Source organism: Citrus sinensis, chromosome 3 (assembly GCF_022201045.2).
Source record: "Citrus sinensis cultivar Valencia sweet orange chromosome 3, DVS_A1.0, whole genome shotgun sequence".
In the NCBI taxonomy this organism is placed as follows: domain Eukaryota; kingdom Viridiplantae; phylum Streptophyta; class Magnoliopsida; order Sapindales; family Rutaceae; genus Citrus; species Citrus sinensis.
In genome coordinates, this window is record NC_068558.1 from 627,921 (window position 1) to 648,785 (window position 20,865).

Here is a 20,865-nt window from a genome sequence, read left to right on the forward strand (position 1 = left end):
GAACTTAATAAACAAAATTGCTGGTCTTCTTACATTAAAAAATCTTTGCACCACATAAATCACAAGCCGAAGAGACAGAGACATACAAAATTTCTTATGGAAATAATAAATAATGAGAACAGTATTTACAGACAAGATTCACATAATACACTAGTGAACAAACATGTGGATTTTTTTTCCAACCTAGAACGGCCATAAATCACCCCAGAGAGATTTCTTGGCCAGACGATGTAGAGTAGGATTCTTACTGCGTGTGAAGACCAGATGTTGAAACGAGCCCTCTGACCCATCCCTTTTGATTGATCGACAAACATCCATCGCAACCTGTCTCCCCCTTCGAACAGGACTGAAGATAATCCTTCCCCAGCCACCCCCAAGATCAGCAGGGATTGTTTCTTCTTCTCCCTTCTCTTGATCTTTGTCACTGTCAACAGTGTCATCTTGAACTTCATCGGACTCATAATTAACCAAATCCTCTTTCTTACATGGCTCTACTTCGGCTTCAGCTTGTAGTCTAAGTAGATCCTCTGTCATGGCCAAAAACAAAATATTAAAACTCAAAAAACTTGAAATAGTTGAGTTTACTGAATCACAAAAATTTTTGTGGAGGTGGGAGGGTGTTGTGGTGTCGTGTGGTTGTGCAGAGTGCGTGAAATCTACCATAGTCAATCTCAAGATCTTCTGGATTTCTTTTAGCATGCTGCTCCTTCAAAGTATCAAATTTCATGCCATCAAGAGGCCAACGTTCCCTGATTGAATTAAAAATGAAAGTGAAATCACAAGCAAAATTCAGAAAGGCAATGACTAATGCTAGTGAAAGGGGATCGGGATAAAATGTTTGCAAGAATTACTTAAAGAGAGGTTGTGTTACATTAGAGGATAATACTATTCACAAATTTTGAGCACTGCATTCAAGACTACAAACCTTGGTCTTTCTCCTCGTCTGAAGGCAACAAAACTAAATTTTTCATCCTCAAAGCCACGTAAAGGCTCACTCTTCGAACGCTACCAAAAAAAAAAAAAGAGAACGAAAGAGAGAAAATATCAACAAACAATAAACTCTACAATTTGATGATTTGACATAAAAATAGACAAATAGAAGAGGGAAAATTTTTTGATGTCTTGTGAAATACCCTGACAGATTGGAGAAACCTATCAGCAAAAGGCGGATTATGACAACATTAATCAGTTAGAACACTAATATCACTTTGCAGTGATCTTCCAATCAATTGGCAGGTCACTAATTTGCCATGAATGCTACTTTGTTCTCAATATTGGCGTTTCGACAACATATAAAATATGTGAACCTTGCATGAGTAGAGCACATGAAGAATGGATCAAGAAGACACCTTGTATGCACGCTGTGATGTTGTCCTCTGCAAGCGCTGAACAAAATGACAGTATTTTCCAGAATTCTCCAATGGACAACGCCCCTCATGAGGACACTGCATTAAGAGAACCATTTATTTAACAAAAATGAAAGGGGTGAATAAGTTGAGGACCATAATAGCTTGGGAAAGATGTGTGGGAGACAAAAGTCTATACTCACAGGAGCAACTATATGCACACCACTTCTGAGAGTCACCAAGTCCTTAGAAGTTTCCTTGTTTGTATCTTTAGATTTGCGGGCTTCATATTTGCGACTTTTCTAATAAGCCATAAAAGTTGTGTCAAAATGAATACAGGCAAAAATTGCAAGATCGTAAAGAACAAATACCGGATGCCTTATGCAACAAATAATGAACTCACCCTTTTCTCCATCCATAATATATGAGATCGCATCTGGGATATGATACTCGATCCCTGAGGTGTTCCTGGTTCAACTAAAACCTGCCGCAAATTTGAATGCAGAAAGATAAAATGGTATCAAATCAGACAGAAAACGGAAAACATGTAAACCGAAACAGTCCGCAATAACACATTAACTTCAGCAAGAGCTATGATAAACAAGTACTCCCGCATGTCAAGATGGGACAAACATGAATACGTAAATGCTTTTTATGCACAACATGCTAGTAAATAGTAATGTAAATCATCAAAACTCCTCTGTATCACAGATAATCACACAAAAAAATAAACTCCTTCATAACTTGAAATCATACCAGGACATCCCGAGTAAGGTCCCAAAGCTGGCGCACTATTGTGATTCGGTCCTGCAATGACGGTACCTCCCCAAGCACATAAGACTTGTCCCCATAGCCAAAAAAATCAAAAGTAATTAGAACCAACCAAAGGCCACATATGATGAAGACATGCACAAGTGTAGTAGTTTGACGGAATATTTTACCCTTTACGAAGATGTCACTACAAAGATATAAGCAAAGGCAAAACATAACAACCTCAGGCAAAGGAGTGAGGAATCTTAAAGGATACAACTTACAGCAATTACAAGGTCGTGTTCCCTCTCAGACTTACTGATATCTTTATTTAGTGCTTGTATGCTATTATAACTATGAATCAGAGGCAGATCCTTCAGACCTAAAATAATTGACAGATTAACATCAGAATTTTCGGTTAACTGGTGATTTCTTGTATAAATTTGGGGTTCTTTGGGGGGTGAGGTGTATTGGGCCGCGGGGGTTGTACAAAAAAATATATTCAAACTAACTGCACCGTCGAGTATATATGTCTAGAAATGACTAACAAAAGATGGTTAAAAAATAAATAGCGGATCAGCAAGTACCTTGCATAAGGCTCTGACCTGCACGCTGCATTGATTGGGATGGTTCTACTAAATTCACTTTTTCCAAAGACCGTGGCCAAACCTCTCTCAATGCCCTGATGACATTTCAATCAAATCTCATCAAAGTTCACAACTAATGAAAAAAACTCAAAAGCTCTACATATCTCAATCTGCAGAAACCACTAGACGAAGTCAAACCCAGTTCTCACCAGAAAGCTGAACCAGTTCCAGCACCAAAATCTAATACTTTTGCAGGAGAGAAACCTGGTAGCCTCCTGCGAACCTAATAGTCAAAGGATTAATTATGAATTCACTGTGACTGTCTAAATTAAATTGCCACAGACCTAAAAAATTTTGTGCCCAGATTAGCAGAGTACTATCATAAATAGAAGGCAACCAATATTTTCTAATCCAAAGTTTCAGAATTTCGACTGCGCCCAATACTTCGCACATGAGGCAAGCTGAGCAATCCCTTCATTTGTTGAACATATAATTACAGAGTCAGGAAAAAAATCAAAAATACCAACAAAATTCAATCTTGTATACCTCGCAAAGGACTCTGTAACAAGCAGAGTAAACAGCAGGCATTCTAGAAGCAACATAAGCAATAGTCTCATCGTCTCTGTACTTAAGACCAATATCCCCGTAAGCGCTTTTGATCTTCCACCTCTTAGATTGCTCCACAGACTTCAAAGGGTCCTCAAATAGCTCCTTTGAAGTCGACTCCGTCAGCGTCAAATTGACTCCCTTGATCGCGTTGAAAGATTCCGATAACCTCAGCACTTTCCTCTTCATGTGCGGCTCTTCCTGCTCTAAACAAATTAAAAATAAATTCTAATGTTAATTAGTGTTGTAAATGTCCGTTTTGTTGGTGGGGTTTTTGTATAAGTGTTGAATATAACCTCGGAGGTATCTTTTGATGGCGCGGCGCAGGCGGACGGGGACAATGAGGCATCCCTCCGATTGTTTGGCGGCGGAGCGAAGAGTTTCTGCTGTAAATATTTTCTGTGTGGTTTCAGGGATCAAGCTGACCATTTCTGGCGTTGGTGGTGGCCGAGTGAGTCACCGAGTCAAGTGCGAGTGCGAGTCGAGGTATTGAAGCATTCCTTCGTTTCGTTGGGGGTTTTGCCGATATAAGGGTTTAAGGACTTGTGGTGACTTTAAGGGCTCATGATGAAAGCCCATTTTTCTTGGGCCATTTAGCCGAATTCAGATACATGGGCCATTTTTATTGTATGTTTTAAAACAAGAGTGCTTTCCGCACCCCCATTGATTTCCTTGTAACACCTCTTTTTTTGTTTGTTTGAATCATAGGTCATAGCCGTACTGTTGCTGAAAAAATATATGGAAGGACAGATATAAATTTAATTAAATTAAAGTATCTTTGTAAATCATGAACTCCTAATTATTTTTTTTAATTCTAATACATAATACATTTAATTTTAATGGTGAAATTAAAATAATTTAAAAACAATGAAGAAATAAATTACCTAGTAACTATTTTTATTAAGAAAATATGTTTATAATTTTCTATTTTAAATGATAGTAAAATTTAATTAAAACTTTGTTTTGATTTTGTCTATTTTGTAACTTCACAAAAAAAAAAAAAAATGAAGCCATAAATATGAAACGAGGGGTATATTAAGATCTTTAAAAAGGGGTAAGAAGCTCCACTCTTATACAAATTGTCTATGTTCCACGTAAACAAACAACATTTCGGTTGTATTGTTAACATGAATAAGACTTGTCATTTTTTCCTAATCAAAATGGAAAAATCAAATAAAGTTTTTTTTTTTTTTTTTATCATTGATATGTATAAATATTGCAATTAGATATTCATATTTATAGTATCGCTTAATTTGGTTTTTTATGTCCTTGTCCAAAGTAGTAGTTCTTTTTTTTTTTTTCAAAGATAAAAATATATATTTGTACAATATATAAAAACTTATAAATTTAAAAATTAAGGGTTGTTTTTTGGCTGATATGTGATTAATCACTTATGCATAATCTACAAAAACATCACAATCTAAGTTCATTTGGAAATCTTTATGTGTTTGTAGCCCAACATAAAGGTCTAATCTACTCGTACTAACAACTTTTGAGGAGAACTCTTATCTAAATTTCATTTTTATGAAAAAGAAGAAAAGCCGCGTGGGAGCTGGGACTAATATACCATAATATTATGAGAAGACTAACTCACCATTAAGCACATAGATAACTCGTGGTATTTGCTTCCATAAACTTCTCTAGCTTTTATTGGTAAAACTTTCATTGCACTTGTGGGATTGTCGAGGGGATTTGGCCAAAGGTCAAAAACTTTCCTCGAACATCCATGTTATCCTCATTGGTGTTAATTTTGATTGAAAGAAATAAACAGGACATCCAGATTTTGGCAATCGTATATATTAAGGTAATAATTATTTTTATGTCCATGTGCATGAGTGGGACATGTCACCGAACATTCGTCAATATTATGACATGTGAACCAAACCCACAATGGCCCTAAAGAATCATCATAGCTCTCAAGCAAAAAGAAATAGGAGCACGATGCTCTGTGATCATGAGACATAGACATTGACAAATTGTGAATAGAAGTGGAAAAATATATAGAGAGAGGTCCATGCATTCACCCTAATTGCAATGGGTAGAAAAGAAAACTAGGGTTTCTGTATTAGCTTTAAATGTTTGATGTTTGTCGAGCTTCGCTTAGCAAATGCAAAGAAGTTCATATTCCAACGAAATAAAGGTGGAAAGGTTTCCAAAACACCATAAAAAGATGAGCATTTGCAATGATACCAAATGAGGGAGTAGTAGCTCGTTGCCGATGAATAGTTCCGTAGCTTGAACGCATGTTTCCATCCCACCACCAAACTCCATATATCGGAGCATGTTAGTAGGACCCATGCACTTACCCCAAAGATACTCTTCTAAATTAAAATCAACCACCACATGATACAAACTGACCCCATGTACGTTCTTATTCCCCCACTTATATATTCTTCTCGTATATATTAATTTAGTTAGCTACCTAGTTTTTTTTTTTTTTGTTTTTTTGTTAAATGATCATCTATTAGATCATACTAATTGTTAATAATAAAAATAATGATCATTTTGATTAGCTAGGGTTTCCATGTTCTTTCGCTTCCAATGAAAACACTTGAAAGAAATAAAAATAGAAAAAAAGAACTCTACTCCATAATCATTCTAGCTATAATTATAACAAAAAATGATAGGCTAAGCAATGAGTTCTTTTTTAAGTACACAAACCCATTACATAAAGTAGCTAATTAACTCAGAACTTGCATAACATCTACCAAGCAATAACAAAACATATTAATTAACATGTTTTAATTATCTAAAAAGTTATCTATTATGTCTGCTAATACTATAGCTTTACTCTTAAACTTGTATACGTTTTACAGGGATATAAATTGTTTCTGTTTCTATATAAAGTTCTTTTCTTTTCTTTTCTTTTTTTCTTTTTCCCTCTTTTCTACTAGTTCGATTTAATCATTGGCACTGAGTGGATCAAAAACTGATTTAGGGTCTCTAGAAACTAGAAGTTCAGAGGCAGCCCATAATCTTGAAGCTTCGTTTGAGTTTGACCCCAGCTTGGACGTCCAAGCTTCGTTGCAGTCAGCAAAATATTTTCCAGACACGTTCACCAGTCTTGGATGAATTGCAACGTAACAAGTTGTAGCAGCACCCTACGAAATACGAATACAAATTAAGTACATACTTAACATACTGTACGCTTAATTATTTTCTTTTCTTAGTTTTCTCTTTGGTTAATTTGTTCAATGTAATTAATTAGTTCGTTAGTTAAAGTGACTTGGATTAAAACTTTACCTGAGGAATGGTCTTTAAGAGCTTTGAGGTAAGGAAGAATACAAGATCTGCATATATACACTTGTGTTAAAGAATTTAATTTGAAGAAAATAAACAAATAAAATTGGAGTTATATATATATATATATATATATATATATATATATATATATATATATAATGTTGATGATGTGTCACCTGTGATGAAGCCTTCTCGTTCTCTGGTGAGTCGGGTTCTGACGATCCCTGGATGAACGCAATTCACTGTCACATTCGCTTCCATTTGCTGCATTATCATAAACAGATTTTTTTTGGTGGGATAAGATTATCAAATATAATTAAGAAACATTAATTAGTAAAAAGAGACGATTAATAAAGATATATGGACAAGAAAATTAAAAAAGAAAACAAAAAATTTCGGTTTTTTTTAAATTATTGTCTCTTTCTTTAATTAAATAATCATATAAATAATTTAATTATAAGCACGTATAATAAATAATAAATATATAGTAATAGTAGTAGGAGTAATGTACCTTGAGTCTCTGGGCAAGCTCCTTGGTGTGCAAAACGTTAGCGAGCTTCGAGAGAGCATAAGCACGTGTCGCATCGTAATGACTGGAGACACCCAGACAAAAATTTCATAAAATCAATTACAAAAAAAAAAAACGAAAAAGAAAAAGTCAAATCCCGTATCATATGTATCATATATATTATGAATTCATCACCGTGTCCTTGGGCACGGCACGCATGGCCGGTCCAAGTCCAACTATCCCCAACTAGATTAACCAATAATTAACAATCATTAACGCAATTAACAAATAGAATTAATGGTATTATTCCTTTTACCTTTTGTTTCGCGAAATCTGTCCGAGATATCGGATCATATCGCCGGAGAACCAGCTGTGAATGCTCGATGATACGTTCACTATACGCCCTTGAATGCCGGTCGCTTTAGCCGTTTCAATCATCTTCTTTAGCAACAATTTAGTCAGTAAAAAGTGGCCTGAAAATTCATCAAAAATAATATTTGGTTTTACAACTGTCAGACAAATTAATATATATGAGCAAAATTCAATTTTTTTTTTTTTAAAAAAAAATTATTTTAGCAATACTTACCAAGATAATTAGTAGCAAAAGTCATCTCGATTCCATCCTCAGATATTGCATGCTGGTGCGCAAACTTGCCAGCGTTGTTTCTAGATCAAACCCAGAAAAGTGAAAAGTTGATATAGTAATCAATCAAGCCAACCGCAAATTTCTTTTGAAGTTTTCAGTTGGGAGCAAAAAACAATAAGAACGAAACTGAATTTCCATCATTTTCTCAAGAACCAAACAACCATAATAATAAACACATAAACAAAACAATCTTTTTTTTTTTTTGTTTAATATATATACGTACATGAGGAGATTGAGAGGTAAGTTGAGAGAGTGAAACTGAGAAACAAAGTTACGAACAGAGGAGAGGGAGCTAAGATCAAGAGGCAAAACAACAATATCGGAGCCGGGACAGTCGGATGCTAAACGCGCCTTGGCTTCCTCCGCGGCTTTGAGGCTCCGAGCCGGCAGCACTAACCTCGCTCCCCTCTTCGCTAACACGCGGGCCGTCTCTGCTCCTATTCCTGATGTTGCTCCTATATTTAATATTTAATATTTTAATATTCATCAACTTTCTTTGTTTGTACGCTAGCTACAACAAAGTTTGTTAACTAACTCATCCTCCTCTTTAACCCATCGGTAATCAAACTTTAATTATATATATGAATAAGCTTACCGGTAATGATGGCGGTAACTGAACTCAAATTGGGGCAGCCATCCGTGACTTGCTCGGCGGTGGACTTGGAGCCGTAGCCGCTGGCCCCAGCTGAGCCGAGGAGGTATTTGACCGTTTCTAACATATTAATTGCAATGGGTTTAATAACTATATATATTAATGTTGCACGAATTATGAATGCCACCCCCCTCCGTATTTGCAGTTTTCTACTCGATAGTAGCTGTAATAGAGAGCGAGCGAGCAAGCAATAAAAATTAAAAAGCGCTTCATTTGCTGTGTCAGAGTGAAGATATTAAATTTGCTGCCAACGCCGCTTTGCATTTAATAGAAATTAATTAAGGAGGCAATGTTGTTTATGTGGTTAAGGGCTAAAGCAAAACGGAGGGTTCAGATTAGATTTTTCCTTTTGTTTTTACCTTTTTATTGGCGGAGAGGATTGGATATTTGGCATTCATTGATCGATCAAGATAATTAAGGTGTTTGCGTGATTGAAGATGACGACGAGACATGAGAGGGGCCTTCTTAATTAATATTAATTAATTACGGGGCCTAGTTAATCCAACCATTAATTTATAACAGAGGATTAGTTGTTTGTCTAACGTCTATTATTATGGGGTTAAGGATCGGTAAAGACGGAACTTTTATTTGAATAAATCGGCAGGGCATGCAATTCATCGGGGAAAAAAAAAAAACCAAAATTGAGCCCTTGTACGTTTGACCTTCGCGTTGGGAAATGACACCTCAGTGGCCTTTGGATTATTTAGAGTCTTGAGTAAGATTCATTACTCTCCAACTTCAAGATTAACTAATTAGTTTATGATTTTAGTTTAAATTTTTAAAGTATCCGATTTTTATTTTTTATACATTGGTAGACTATTACTAAAATTAATATATAAATTTTTATGAAGAAATTAAATTTTGATAATGCTCTATACGGGCACGATATTTAAAATTGAACAAAAACTTAATATAAATTTGATGAATTACCTAATAAGAACACGAGCACCATCGATTATTCACCGAATATTAATTTTTTCTTATTCTTCCCTGATAAGATGTAGATGATTTATTCTTTTATTTTGTGTGATTTTACTTGTATGAGGAAAAATTAATATCTTTGTTTTGTCAAGTGATAGGTGTCATTGGCAAGTGAACAATAATAATGATAATAATAAGATTAATTAGTTGATTGGGCTTGGGCTTGGGAAAGAGTCGGCGATTAAATGAAATGAAAATAAATAAATAAATATTATAGGGCTAATGGTGCATCCAGATCCAGACAAGCAGTAAAAAATCGTCAAAGGGAATCGCACGTGAGGCGTTGCAGATCGGTCAATCCTGCGGCCTCGAATCCGGCATTTCGTTGGGATGCAAAACCTTACCTTGCTTTTACCCGCTCAATCATTCATTCCCGTTGAAGCCCCACACGCACACACACGTATATATATTATTTATTTATTTGAAAAAATTAATTAATTAAGCTCACTAATTGGACTTAATCACATCGAATCAAATTTTGTGTGGTGGGTTGTGGAAGTTTCTTTTCTATTTCTTTGGATTAAAAAAAATTAATTAGACGCCAATTTGTCAGTCTCTTCCGTTGGTTTACTCACTTGATTTCATTAAAAAATTTGTAATGTCATAAAAAAACATAATACAGACACATGTGGTGTTGTTGGTTTCATATTTATCATTCATCATATTTATAAGAGACTTAGACAAACTTCTAGAAGATAAATTATTTTTATATTTTTTAGACAATGATTATGAACTTGCGTATTACCTTTCTTTTTCAATCATGGGACTTAATGTTAATTAATAATCCTCTCAAAATTATTTAGACAGCCCCATTTGTTACAAATCTGGACTAGATTTTATAAACATAAAAGTAAACTAGTTAACTATGATAAAACTAAGGACTATACATGTGTGTGTGTGTTTGTGTGTGTGTGTATATATATATATATATATATATATATATATGATTTGTTAAGGCATGTTTGGTAGCGAAGTCTTGTCAAAAAGGGTTGGTACTTGGTAGGGCCTTTATTAAAAGCCAAAAGTTTAATTAGTAATAGATAAAAAGGAAAAGAAGCCACGAAAATTTAGCTTTTTGAGGCACTTCTACAGGCCCCGTGCCCCATGCGGGGACCGATTTACATTATATTCCCAACTCCATAGTCCCATACCAACATTTTCTTTATCAATTACAAATTTTGACATCATATATCAATCATCTTTCATCATCCTTTTATATATATATATATCCATCCAAGATCTTAAACTTTATTAACGTCTGTAAAAACTATTAAAATTTGAATACAGCTTTCTTTTTAGGTTATACAAGTAAATTTTTGATCGATCATCTGTAAAATTCGGATCTAATAAAGTCAGTATAAAGTTTTAATAGAATTGAGTAAAATTTGAGTAGATAAAGATTGAACTAATTAAATATTAAAAAATAATTGAGATACATTGAACATACGGAAATTCAAACATAATGTTTTGACTCCAATACTATAAGAAGAAAATTGCTATAGCTAAAAAGGTTAAAATCTAAATACTGAACGGCGACATTAATTCATTGTTTGTGTGGACGTTGCTTTGAAGATCATTGACTATGAGTTGTATTAGGAAACAAGAAAAGAAGTTAACTATTGAAGCAATAAATTAAAAGGGCAAAAGGATAGGGATTAGAAAAGTTGAACAGCGGGATGGATGAAGCAAATTGAATGATTTTTGGTGAAATGGGCAAAGAGCAAAATGTAGGGCTTCCTTATCAAGTTGACAGCTGGGTGTGGAGGAGCAAAGGAAAAGTGAAAGCAGTGCATGAACTGTATCTATATGGTCTACTTACCACTAATATTTCTCACACAAAGATTTTGCTAAATAATATGCTACTGAACTATATATACGGTCCAATTGCCTATCACAAGGGCTCCGGCTAGCTATTATTAATTAATTAATTACTTTTTTTTTCCATATGTAAGGGTTATTTTCTTTAATGATGAATGGACACACGAATGCTGTGCATTTGTTTGGTAATAAAAATGCATGGCCGCCGGTGACTGGTGAGACCAAAGTACAACAAATTGAGGTCCCAACTAAAATTTGTTCAAACCATGCACATGGAGAAGACACTGACGTAACAATAGATTCCGCCAGGCAGACACTCGATGCAGTACATCGAGCTCAGATCCTAATCCTGCAATTTCCAGTACATCGATCAGCAGCAGCCCCCACAAACCCTTTTATTATTATTATTATTATTTTTATGTTATTCTGTTTACAGAAAATGAAAATCTACTCAAATTAATGAACAAGGGGTTGATTAAAAGATAGATAGAATTTTCCCATAAATCAGTCTTAATTAAATCTTAATGAAGGAGGGATATTGTACACAGATTGTTAATTATGATTCTGCTTGGGACTTGTCTTAATAATTTAATGTTGCCCATTTAAAGTTGGTCCCAAAAGTTTACTCAAAAGGAAATTTATTTTCACAACCTGATCATGATCACATGGAAAGGCTCGAGACTTATAACTCAGGATTAATGATGGAGGGTTTGGTTCAACTTTAAAGCTTTCTATTATTAAACTTGATCTGCAAAGCAAATTTATTTTCGTTGTCTGTTTAGTCTTCTCTTCTATTTTGTTATTTAATTAGTCTTTTTCTTTAGTAAAGGATCCTCCGAGCAAAGCAAAAAGAAAGGCCTCCCCTTTTATCCTTCTCGCGCGTACACATGTCAGTTTCTTTCTTTTTCGTTTCTGGTTTTCAATTATCTATTGTCACCTTTCGACACAAATTTTTTTTTTTTTTTACCCCGCAATCTTCTTTCAAAAACGGGCGGTATTATTGTTTTCTATTGTTAATCGGTTGAGTGAAGGTAATCTGGGACTCTACACATACCAATATATATAGTTTAATTCAAAAATCTATAAAGAATTAGTCCAAATTAAAATCTACTCTTACTAATAATTTCTTTTAAAAAAAATCCACCATTATTCCATATTTTTGTGAGGAAAAAAAAGAGAGAAAAGAACTCTTAAAAGAACTTGAGTTAGTACCTTTAAAATTATTTAAAGCAACCAACAAAGTATTGGCTCCACTGGCAATGGAGTCCCCTTAAGTGGCTTGACTGGATTTCCTCCCCAGTTCAAGTCGCAGGGAAGTCGCCTTTGTTGGGAGAACCCGTGCCTCTTGGTTCGAGTGGGGACTTCTAGTCTGGGCTATGATACAGGCTTAAAGGTGCCTCCCACAATTGGGGAGGTTCGAGCGGGGACGTCTAGTCTGGGTTGTGGTACGGGCTTAAAGGTGCCTCCCACAATTGAAGCCCTCCCCAGGATACCTCCTGGTAAAAAAAAAAATAATTATTTAAAGCACCCGTTTGCGATAAGGCTGTAAGCTTAATATCGAGTGAAAGCAGTGTTAAATCATTCAGTCAACACCAATTAATACATTCAAAGATGGGAGTAAAAAATGCCTCACTCTTTCAAAGAAGGATATGCATGCATGGGTTTCATTTGTCCGAAAATTTATGAATGAATATACCAATTTACGAGTTATAGAGAATAGGGAAAATTCTAACAATCTGAAAGTCATTAACCCTGGATACACCCTCTCTAGCCAAAAAGTTGTGTAGGTTCCCAATTGGATTCGTCTTTCACTAATAAAATGCAGAATAAGATCAAGCATTAGGATATTGTTTGTGAGATTGTGTTAATTATTGAGGCTCAGGCTCTTCTTTTCCCATCTCATTTCCGTGTTCATTTGGCCAACTCTATTTGACTAATAAGATGCTTTGAAAGGGAAGCTGCACCCTATGACACTATATTTTTATGCACACAATTGCTCATCTCTAGTCATTACTTCCCACTAACTCATTTCCCAATCTCAAAATAAAACACAAATATATTCTTTTAATACCAAAAAGCACTTGTGAATGGTGTCATGTGAATAACCCCACTCTTAAATGATTGCCACTCTTTTGTGTGGGAGCCCCGAATCTTGCAGGGTCCATATCCCTTAAAATTAGGGTTTATGGTTTCCAATCTCTTTGTCTAAGTTAATATTTGGCTTGCTGATGCTATAATCATCCTTCCACCTCCTTCATTTGAATATTCTTTCAGCTGGAATTTTAAATGTTATTGCATATATATCTTGATAATGGGTTTCTTTAATAATAATTAAGGTTGGCAAAGAAATAATAAAAGAAACTGAAAATTGGCAACATTCCAAATTAATTAGTGAAACAAAAGGCACTAATAATCAAAAAGCACTTTAGAAAAGTTATAATGTATGCATGGTACAAATAATTTGAGCTACATATATATATATATATATATATGGTAGTTTTCAAGTCCGGAATATTAAAGTGTGGGAAAAGTTTGGGAAAACTTTAAAACTCCACGGGTTTAAATACTTAAAATTTAAAGCGTTTAAACCGCACGGTTTATGTGTTTTTCCGAACGATCCCGCACTTTAAAATTTCGGATTGGATATATATATATATATATATATATATATATATATATATATATATATATATATATTTATTTATGTATTTATATTTATCATATGATTAATTATCATTATGCATGCTCAAAATGATTGAATTTGATAGAATATGGCTCGCAGAAAAAGTAGGTTTTGTTGTTGTTAACAAATGGTATCACAAATAGGAATCCAATTGATACCTTGTGGATTTCTTAATCATGCCTAATAAGTTTTGGCTTTATGTTCTCATTTTCTCAAGAAAATTACAAACAAGATACCCATAATGCTAACCTTACTAAGCTACACACTTAAATTAGAATATTGTTGCTATTCTCTATGATTAGAGAGGATCTATTAGTGGAAAAATTAAAAAGAAAAGAGATCGTTATCTCTCATTGACCCACCATCACCCACTAAGTAGGCCCTTAATTACAAAATATCTTTGTGATGAAATGAATCATATATAAAGATGCCATATATGAGTTGGAGTCTGAGTAGTTTCTATGAAATCTTATGTTAAATAAATTTTATTTTTTTAACCTTTAATTTGTCAGTTCCTTCATCAAGATTGTGACAGAAACTTATTAACAATTAGGCAACTAAATCCACCTGCTTTGGAATGGAACATTATTTAGCTATCAATGCTCCCAATGATCAAACTAGTCCGAGAAGTAAATCCAGGATAAATTAGTGTCATAATCGAAAGCCTAATCTTTACTACTTAAAATTTATTAGTTCGAGAAAAGCACTAGCAAGCTCTAAAAGATTATGGAGATCATACATGCGAAATACGATCACTTTTATTCGAATTTTGAAACCTCGTCTGCATTGATAATGATTCATGCGTTGCTAATTAACAAAAGATAGAGAATGTGTGGATTCTGATTATGCAATATTAGTCTAATTCACAACAAAAACAATGAAAGCTCTTCCCTTCCCATTCAGAAAATTAGTATTTGAAAAAATTGAAGTTGAGCCAGAAAGGACGCGATTAATTAACTTGATTAATCGACAGGTTAATTACGTATAGATCACTCCACTTTGGTGCCCCAACATTAGTTTTCGTTATGCTAAGCTTATTCCAAAATTTTATTTTAGGGCATGAAGGAATATCCAACTTCAAGGTAATGATTTACTATAATGTGGGTTGAATTTGAGATTAACCATTTAGAAAGTCCCTGTTTGTCTTTGTATTGCTGATCCATATGAAGTGATGCAAATGCACAAGAAACATATAATTCAACGTGAATGTTGCAGGTGTTACTAATTACCGCCGTTGGTCTGTTATTCTGATTCTACTGCTAAACAAGTTGCAATTCCAGCAGCACAAATTAACAAGGCCACAAATTTGAAATTTTATTAATTTCCTTAGCTTCTCCATAAACCATGAGATAAGAATAGTTTGCTTTCGTTTGCTAGAAAATGCATAATATGAATGTACATATTAAACCCAGTTCCCACGGTCAATAGAATTGACAAGACAGGAAAAAGAAGGGAGAGAATCCAGGATAATTAAGTTGGTAATTATAAACCAAGTCAAAGCTCATCTCCGCAGTGCATAACCCAATTGCAACCTATCTTCAGATCTTTTGGCCATCCAAACTCCTCCAAGAACGCCAATACGACTCCATTTGACCAACCAAAACCAGTCTGTAATTCATCAGAGCAAATGAGGTACATAGATGGCCATTGTTAAGACATTAGGCACCTAAGTTTAATAGATACACTTGAAAGAATAAACAATTATATACTACCTGGGGTATGTATTCACCACCACCTCCAATATCTCCACATTTTTCTACATCATATTTTTCATGTATAGCACCGGTTTCTTTGTATGCAACATAATTGCTATTGATCCACCTCATAACAATGTCTTGAGCCATTGACTTTGCTTCTTGTGATCCTGACTTAGCAAAACCTTCTACTATCATGTGTTGAAGTGGCGCCCAGCCGTTAGGAAAGTCCCTGTGTCATATTGGTAACATTAAGTAACAGCCAACAAATATAAAGAAAAATCTAATTCAAATGTCAATATTGAATTTGTTACTAATTAATGATTACCATTGTTCTCCTGATCTTGTCAAAGAAGTTGCAATTCCAGCAGCACCGAGTAAGCCTGAACTTTGAAAGCTTTTTCTAACTTTCTCCACTATACAAGTATCTGGATAACATAAAAGGCTTCAGAATAAACAATATTCTCAATAAAGCATTCTCAGTATTCATCAACTATTCAACTTAAGAATCCCTATTTATTAAAAGGCATACTTCTATAGCCAGTTAGGGTTACAAACCAGAGTTGAATAAATCAATCCATATGGGTACAAAGTTTGAGGCAAATGCATTATTATTTTGGTTTGAAGCTTTCCATCTTCGGCATTCCTACAACAAACGTATTAAAGTGATATAATTCGGGGAAAAATAAAAAAACACAGCTGAGGAAGTTATGTCTTAGCTAATAAATGTCACATTCGGGCAATTACCTGGCTACTAGTTCCATTACTTATCCAGTAATCCAGCCATTGCCCCTTTTCTTCATTCCAGAAAACAGAGTTTATTGCTTGTTTTCTTGCTTGAGCAGCTTTCAAGAAACTCTCAGCAGTTCTATTGTCTCCAACAATTTGTGCCATGGAGGCAATGTCAAGTTCCATCTGGATCAACATACAAACATCACTTAAATATGGGGGAAAAAAATGGATGGACTTCCAAGTCTCTAGACTTACTAAGAAGGCAAAGACTTTTACCTTGAGTATAAATATATTTAAATCAACAGGTAATATTGATGTTATTGCCAATGTGCTGAAATCTGAAGTATTCCTGCAAGAAGGCAATTAAACTCCAGAAATTTGTCAACTGAGTTTTGTCTGATAATTAATTAATTGAATCACACAGTAAAGGAAATGACTTTTTCTCCAACTGATCTTAATTATGTCGTTTTTTTCCGAACGGATACTGGTTTGATGCAAGATAATTAATTACCTCATCCATCTGGTACTAAAATCCCATCCCGATTCAGCAGTGGAAGCCAATTCCCGATAAAATTGCTCTTTCTCATAAGCATTCAAGTGCTTAGAAGCATGCGCCTTATCCTGGTAGAGGAAAGAAGTTAAAACTTATCCTAACAAAATTTCTTTTCGCACCTCATGCTCAGGTAATTCTGATGGAAAGAAGAATATAGAATGGTTGAAGATTCAGGCCTCGGTTTGTTCCACATTGCATAATACCGACTCAATGTATGATTTCTACCATGATCCTCTTGGACGTTGACCTTATGTATTCCTACAATACATTAACATGTATATCAGCTACATAATTACGTTCAAGCAAACAAAGAAACAAATCTTGCACAAGGGAGGATACTATTCATGTAAATAGTAAGTATTTAGTATACCTGAATTCCAAAATTGATGTTCTTTGAGCAGGGCAGGGAGAGCCTTTTTTACCAAATCTAAGTCACCAGTTCGATTGTAAATATCATAAACCATTGCACTGAAAATGGGAGGCTGGCTACAAGACATGAACCCATGCCATGTCAATAGCAAGCATGGCGCACATATTCAAAAGAAAGCATATACGATACATGGTCAGAAAGATGGGAACATTTTACATGTATTCAATGCAGAAGATACTGCAGAAGATATGCCTAAAACTTAGGTCTGATGGGAAACAAAATGACGAAGAAGCATGATCTGACAGTTGTAACTAATACAATAGATGTTGGAGCCAAAATAAGTAAGATAACACAAGAAGAAGCATTACCTCCTATTGGTGCAATAAGCTCTCGCACAATTAAGAACATAACCATATGTATCAATAAGAGAAATGAGATTGGTCACAATTGCCTTCGCTGTCATATACATCTTACTTGCTAGCAAAGCCCTTATACGCACATTGAATCACACCCATAAAAAAATTTAGCAGCACAAAAGCACTTGACATTAGAGAAAAAAAAAATGTCTTCAACGTCACTGAACTGGCATTGAAAAAAAAAATAGAACAAATACAAAAAACTAACCTAATAACCCAGTATTAATCTCAATAGTAGACCTCTGTAAACCGGGAACCTGGAATAACAAACGGTCGAGGCAGGGGAAGCAAAGTGTGAAACTCAGGCCGGTTCAATACCGAACCAGAAACTCTCAGAGACAAATTCTTCCACAAAGCATGCACCTCAAGAGCCCATGCTCTCACTTGAGGGTTCTTCACCTTAGGCAAGAACCCATCCGGTTCGGGCACAAAATCTGGTGGTTCAGCGTACACAAGATCGTCTCCTACACCATCAAAATATTCGTGCAAGAACTCCTTGAAATCAGGAACCAAAACTGACCCAGTTGCATTTCTCGGTAGCTTGTGAAAAGCGGTAACAGTTGTGGAAAGATTGGACTTCAACGACAAATCAACGTAAAGTTTTGGATCAAAGTCTTTTTGTCCGAAAGTTGCGAGAGCAGTTTCTTGTACACACTCCAAGAAAGTGACCAATGGGGTTGTGGGTACGACGGGGCCTCTGTCAAAATTGCCTGTGGCTGGCTATGAGATAGCTTTTGCGACAGTCCCTGATGCTGATACTGATGCAAGCAACAAAAACAACAACAAAAGAGAGAAAGAGGACGCGGGGTGGTTACCGTTACTGTTACTGCTACGAGAATGAAAAGACGCCATGCGCATGATTGGAGATGAATGAAGAGAGGGATTGTTGCTTAGGAGACATGGTGGGTTTCTACGTAAAAGGAATGTCAACTGAAGTAAAACGGGTTTTGTTCGTTTTGTGGAAAGATTAGTCACTAGAATTGGATTGACTCTAATTTCTGATTCCAAACGGCTAATTTTGTTCTATCATTTGTTTGTTAGCATTCGTGATCAGACATTGACATATTAAACTGAAACTTTCTTTGGCTATTAATTTTGTTTATTTATTATTTAAGAAATGCTATTGCCCGAGTCAACGACTCGTCGGTTAACTTTTTCACTATTAAAAAAAAAAAAAAAAAAAGTTTTACAACCATACTCTTGTGAGTTGGAACATTTAGAGGTAAGTTGAAATAACTTATTTCAATCGTAAAAATTCGACTTAAAATATACTAATGTTTGCTAACAGAAAATCACATGACAAAAATAAGCCATCTACCAATATACACTGCCAGAAAATCACATGGTAAAAATAGCCGTAAGATTTTAATAATATGTATGCTTATTAACAAATAATGTTAAAATTTAGTGTATTTACTTAATTTTTTTTTTTTTACAAAATTAACTTTAAATAAACTTATATAAAGTTATAAAAACTCTAATTCGTCATTTATTATAAAAGTTGAACCGTTAATTTATGATTCACACGAAGCGTTAGCCAATTTTCTTCCATGAACATGAATTCCTCCCAGGGGGATTTTTTGCTTTTAAATCATTAATTTCGAAAAACAATCGCGCAAAAATTTTAGGACTGAAAAATAACACATAAGTGGTATTGCGAATGTAAGATAGGCTGGCCAAGCCCAACTACAACCAGTTCCTGCACAGACCAATATTGCGGATTGCATTCTTTTAATATTTGGCCGAGTTCAAACAAGAAGAAGAACACCTCCTACCTGTTGTATGTTGCCAAAAATTAAGGTTGTATTAATGAATTTTTTATAAAGTCACAATTATCTTGTATAAATTTGTCCGTAAAAATTAATGTAATATGAAAAAATTAATTGTATAAAATTATTATCAACCTATAAAATTTTAAAAATTAAAAATTAACTATTATCATTTTCTGTCAATTTTTTCGTGTTTGTCTGCGACTCTATCATCATGAACTTATTATCTTATATTATTATGTAAGATACATAATTGTCCTGTAACCATTTGATAAAAATCTAACTGCTGTAAAAAAAAAAAAATTCTATTATTTTATATTTTTACAGTCATTGAATTTTTATCGAACAATTGTATACCTTACATCATTATATAAGGTAACAAATGTATTATCACCAATTCATCATGGTATTGAACGGGCATTCAGCAGTAATAGGAAAACAGCTCATAAAATCCCAACACCCCCCCCCAAAAAAAAACACAAAAAGAAAAAAAAGAGAAACGGAGAACGAAAGAAAGAAAAAACGAAGAGGGAAATATAAGGTGAAGAAAGCTCCTCAGAATCTCTTCGGTTCCACTTCCACACATATAATATATAAAAAGATTTGGAAATTGGAACGTTATGGGCTTCTGATCAAAGTCATCACCGGAGCAAAAGCACCTAATATAAAATACACACACACACACACACACACACCGAGCGTGGGGTTCTCAGGGCTGCTGGCCAGGGCTAGGACTAACAAACTTCCATAAAGGCCAAAGGAAGGGCATACATACTTTTAGTCCTTTCCGTTGTTCTATATAACTCATCATGGGAAAGGAGAGTTCTGAACCCTAGTAGACTGAATTCAATACGCAGGGGCATGAGTTTAGAGGAATCTTGAGTTTATTCATGGCAAAATGCAATCTATGGAAATGAGGAATACAGATGGTCAATGGAAACACGCAACCCGACAATTGGAAAGCCTGAGTCGGGAGCCCAAAACTTGGGTGCTGGGTGGGGGCAGTTCCTTACTCATTCGATACATCTCCTCTCTCTCTTACTTGAGAAATTGAAGAGAACACCAAAAAAAAAAAAAAAAAAAAAAAACTGGTTGCTTCTTTCTTATGGTCTTTTCAAACATGTCTAATAAATAATCTGAACAGCTGAAATTTGAAAAGAGAGTTAAATACGAAATCAGAAGCAAAGATACCAAAAATTATGAAGGGACTTGATATACGACCAAACCAGCCACATTCACATCTCAGGGTCAGCTGAGGTTCTATTGTGTGTAGATGGGGGTGTGGTTCAGTAAGACAGTAACCATTATCATTATTATCATTATTATTATTTTTCAGAAATTTATAGGTTAAGTGATACCCGTATCTGACCTTTTGTTGATATGTCTCTATGGGGCTAGGTGGTCCATTTGTCTTTTCGTCAATAAATCCTGGGAGCAGAGCACTAATATGGTCGGTCAGAAGACAATTAACCAGGAAGTCCGGGTATTGAATCAATGTAGAAAACTGCAAA

At 34.8% G+C, this 20,865-nt stretch overlaps 3 protein-coding genes across 4 annotated transcripts; all 3 read right to left on the minus strand.

Moving 5' to 3' along the window:
- Positions 1-8: 8 nt before the first annotated feature.
- Positions 9-3,811, minus strand: LOC102619207 (uncharacterized). Of its 2 annotated transcripts, none has more exons than XM_006476265.4 (12): positions 3,586-3,811; positions 3,230-3,495; positions 2,893-2,966; positions 2,684-2,778; positions 2,381-2,478; positions 2,103-2,186; positions 1,750-1,830; positions 1,550-1,648; positions 1,350-1,445; positions 926-1,005; positions 661-749; positions 9-527 (listed from the first exon to the last, which is right to left on the minus strand). In XM_006476265.4, exons 1-12 carry the CDS (start codon positions 3,716-3,718, stop codon positions 184-186), a joined length of 1,539 nt encoding a protein of 512 aa, XP_006476328.2. In that variant the 5' UTR covers positions 3,719-3,811; the 3' UTR covers positions 9-183. The 2 variants fall into 2 exon arrangements, with proteins under 2 accessions (XP_006476328.2, XP_024954290.2); XM_025098522.2 differs by having other exon boundaries at positions 3,230-3,490; positions 3,586-3,733.
- A 2,061-nt stretch (positions 3,812-5,872) lies between these two features.
- On the minus strand, positions 5,873-8,739 carry LOC102619498 (short-chain dehydrogenase TIC 32 A, chloroplastic). Its single transcript, XM_006476266.3, has 8 exons — positions 8,282-8,739; positions 7,910-8,141; positions 7,627-7,706; positions 7,357-7,513; positions 7,044-7,125; positions 6,709-6,796; positions 6,533-6,579; positions 5,873-6,390 (listed from the first exon to the last, which is right to left on the minus strand). The coding sequence occupies exons 1-8, from the start codon at positions 8,403-8,405 to the stop codon at positions 6,190-6,192; spliced, it is 1,011 nt and encodes a 336-aa protein (XP_006476329.2). The 5' UTR covers positions 8,406-8,739; the 3' UTR covers positions 5,873-6,189.
- A 6,431-nt stretch (positions 8,740-15,170) lies between these two features.
- LOC102619800 (trehalase-like) lies at positions 15,171-18,899 on the minus strand. Its single transcript, XM_052437999.1, is given in 12 exon segments — positions 15,171-15,428; positions 15,533-15,746; positions 15,843-15,942; positions 16,073-16,160; positions 16,262-16,429; positions 16,523-16,595; positions 16,758-16,870; positions 16,960-17,057; positions 17,170-17,285; positions 17,538-17,657; positions 17,794-18,305; positions 18,882-18,899. Coding segments are annotated over 12 exon segments (1,734 nt in total). The 3' UTR covers positions 15,171-15,314.
- Positions 18,900-20,865: the final 1,966 nt, after the last annotated feature.

Bases quoted from the DNA above. Each gene is read 5' to 3' on its own strand.
- LOC102619207 (XM_006476265.4), bottom strand. From the start codon at position 3,718: ATGGTCAGCTTGATCCCTGAAACCACACAGAAAATATTTACAGCAGAA. The intron at 3,496-3,585 runs GTTATATTCAAC...TAATTTGTTTAG, and splicing joins CATCAAAAGATACCTCCGAG to AGCAGGAAGAGCCGCACATG. The intron at 750-925 runs GTTTGTAGTCTT...TAATTCAATCAG, and splicing joins AGACGAGGAGAAAGACCAAG to GGAACGTTGGCCTCTTGATG.
- LOC102619498 (XM_006476266.3), bottom strand. From the start codon at position 8,405: ATGTTAGAAACGGTCAAATACCTCCTCGGCTCAGCTGGGGCCAGCGGC. The intron at 8,142-8,281 runs GTAAGCTTATTC...TATTAAATATAG, and splicing joins AGTTACCGCCATCATTACCG to GAGCAACATCAGGAATAGGA. The intron at 6,391-6,532 runs GTAAAGTTTTAA...CGTATTTCGTAG, and splicing joins TCTTAAAGACCATTCCTCAG to GGTGCTGCTACAACTTGTTA.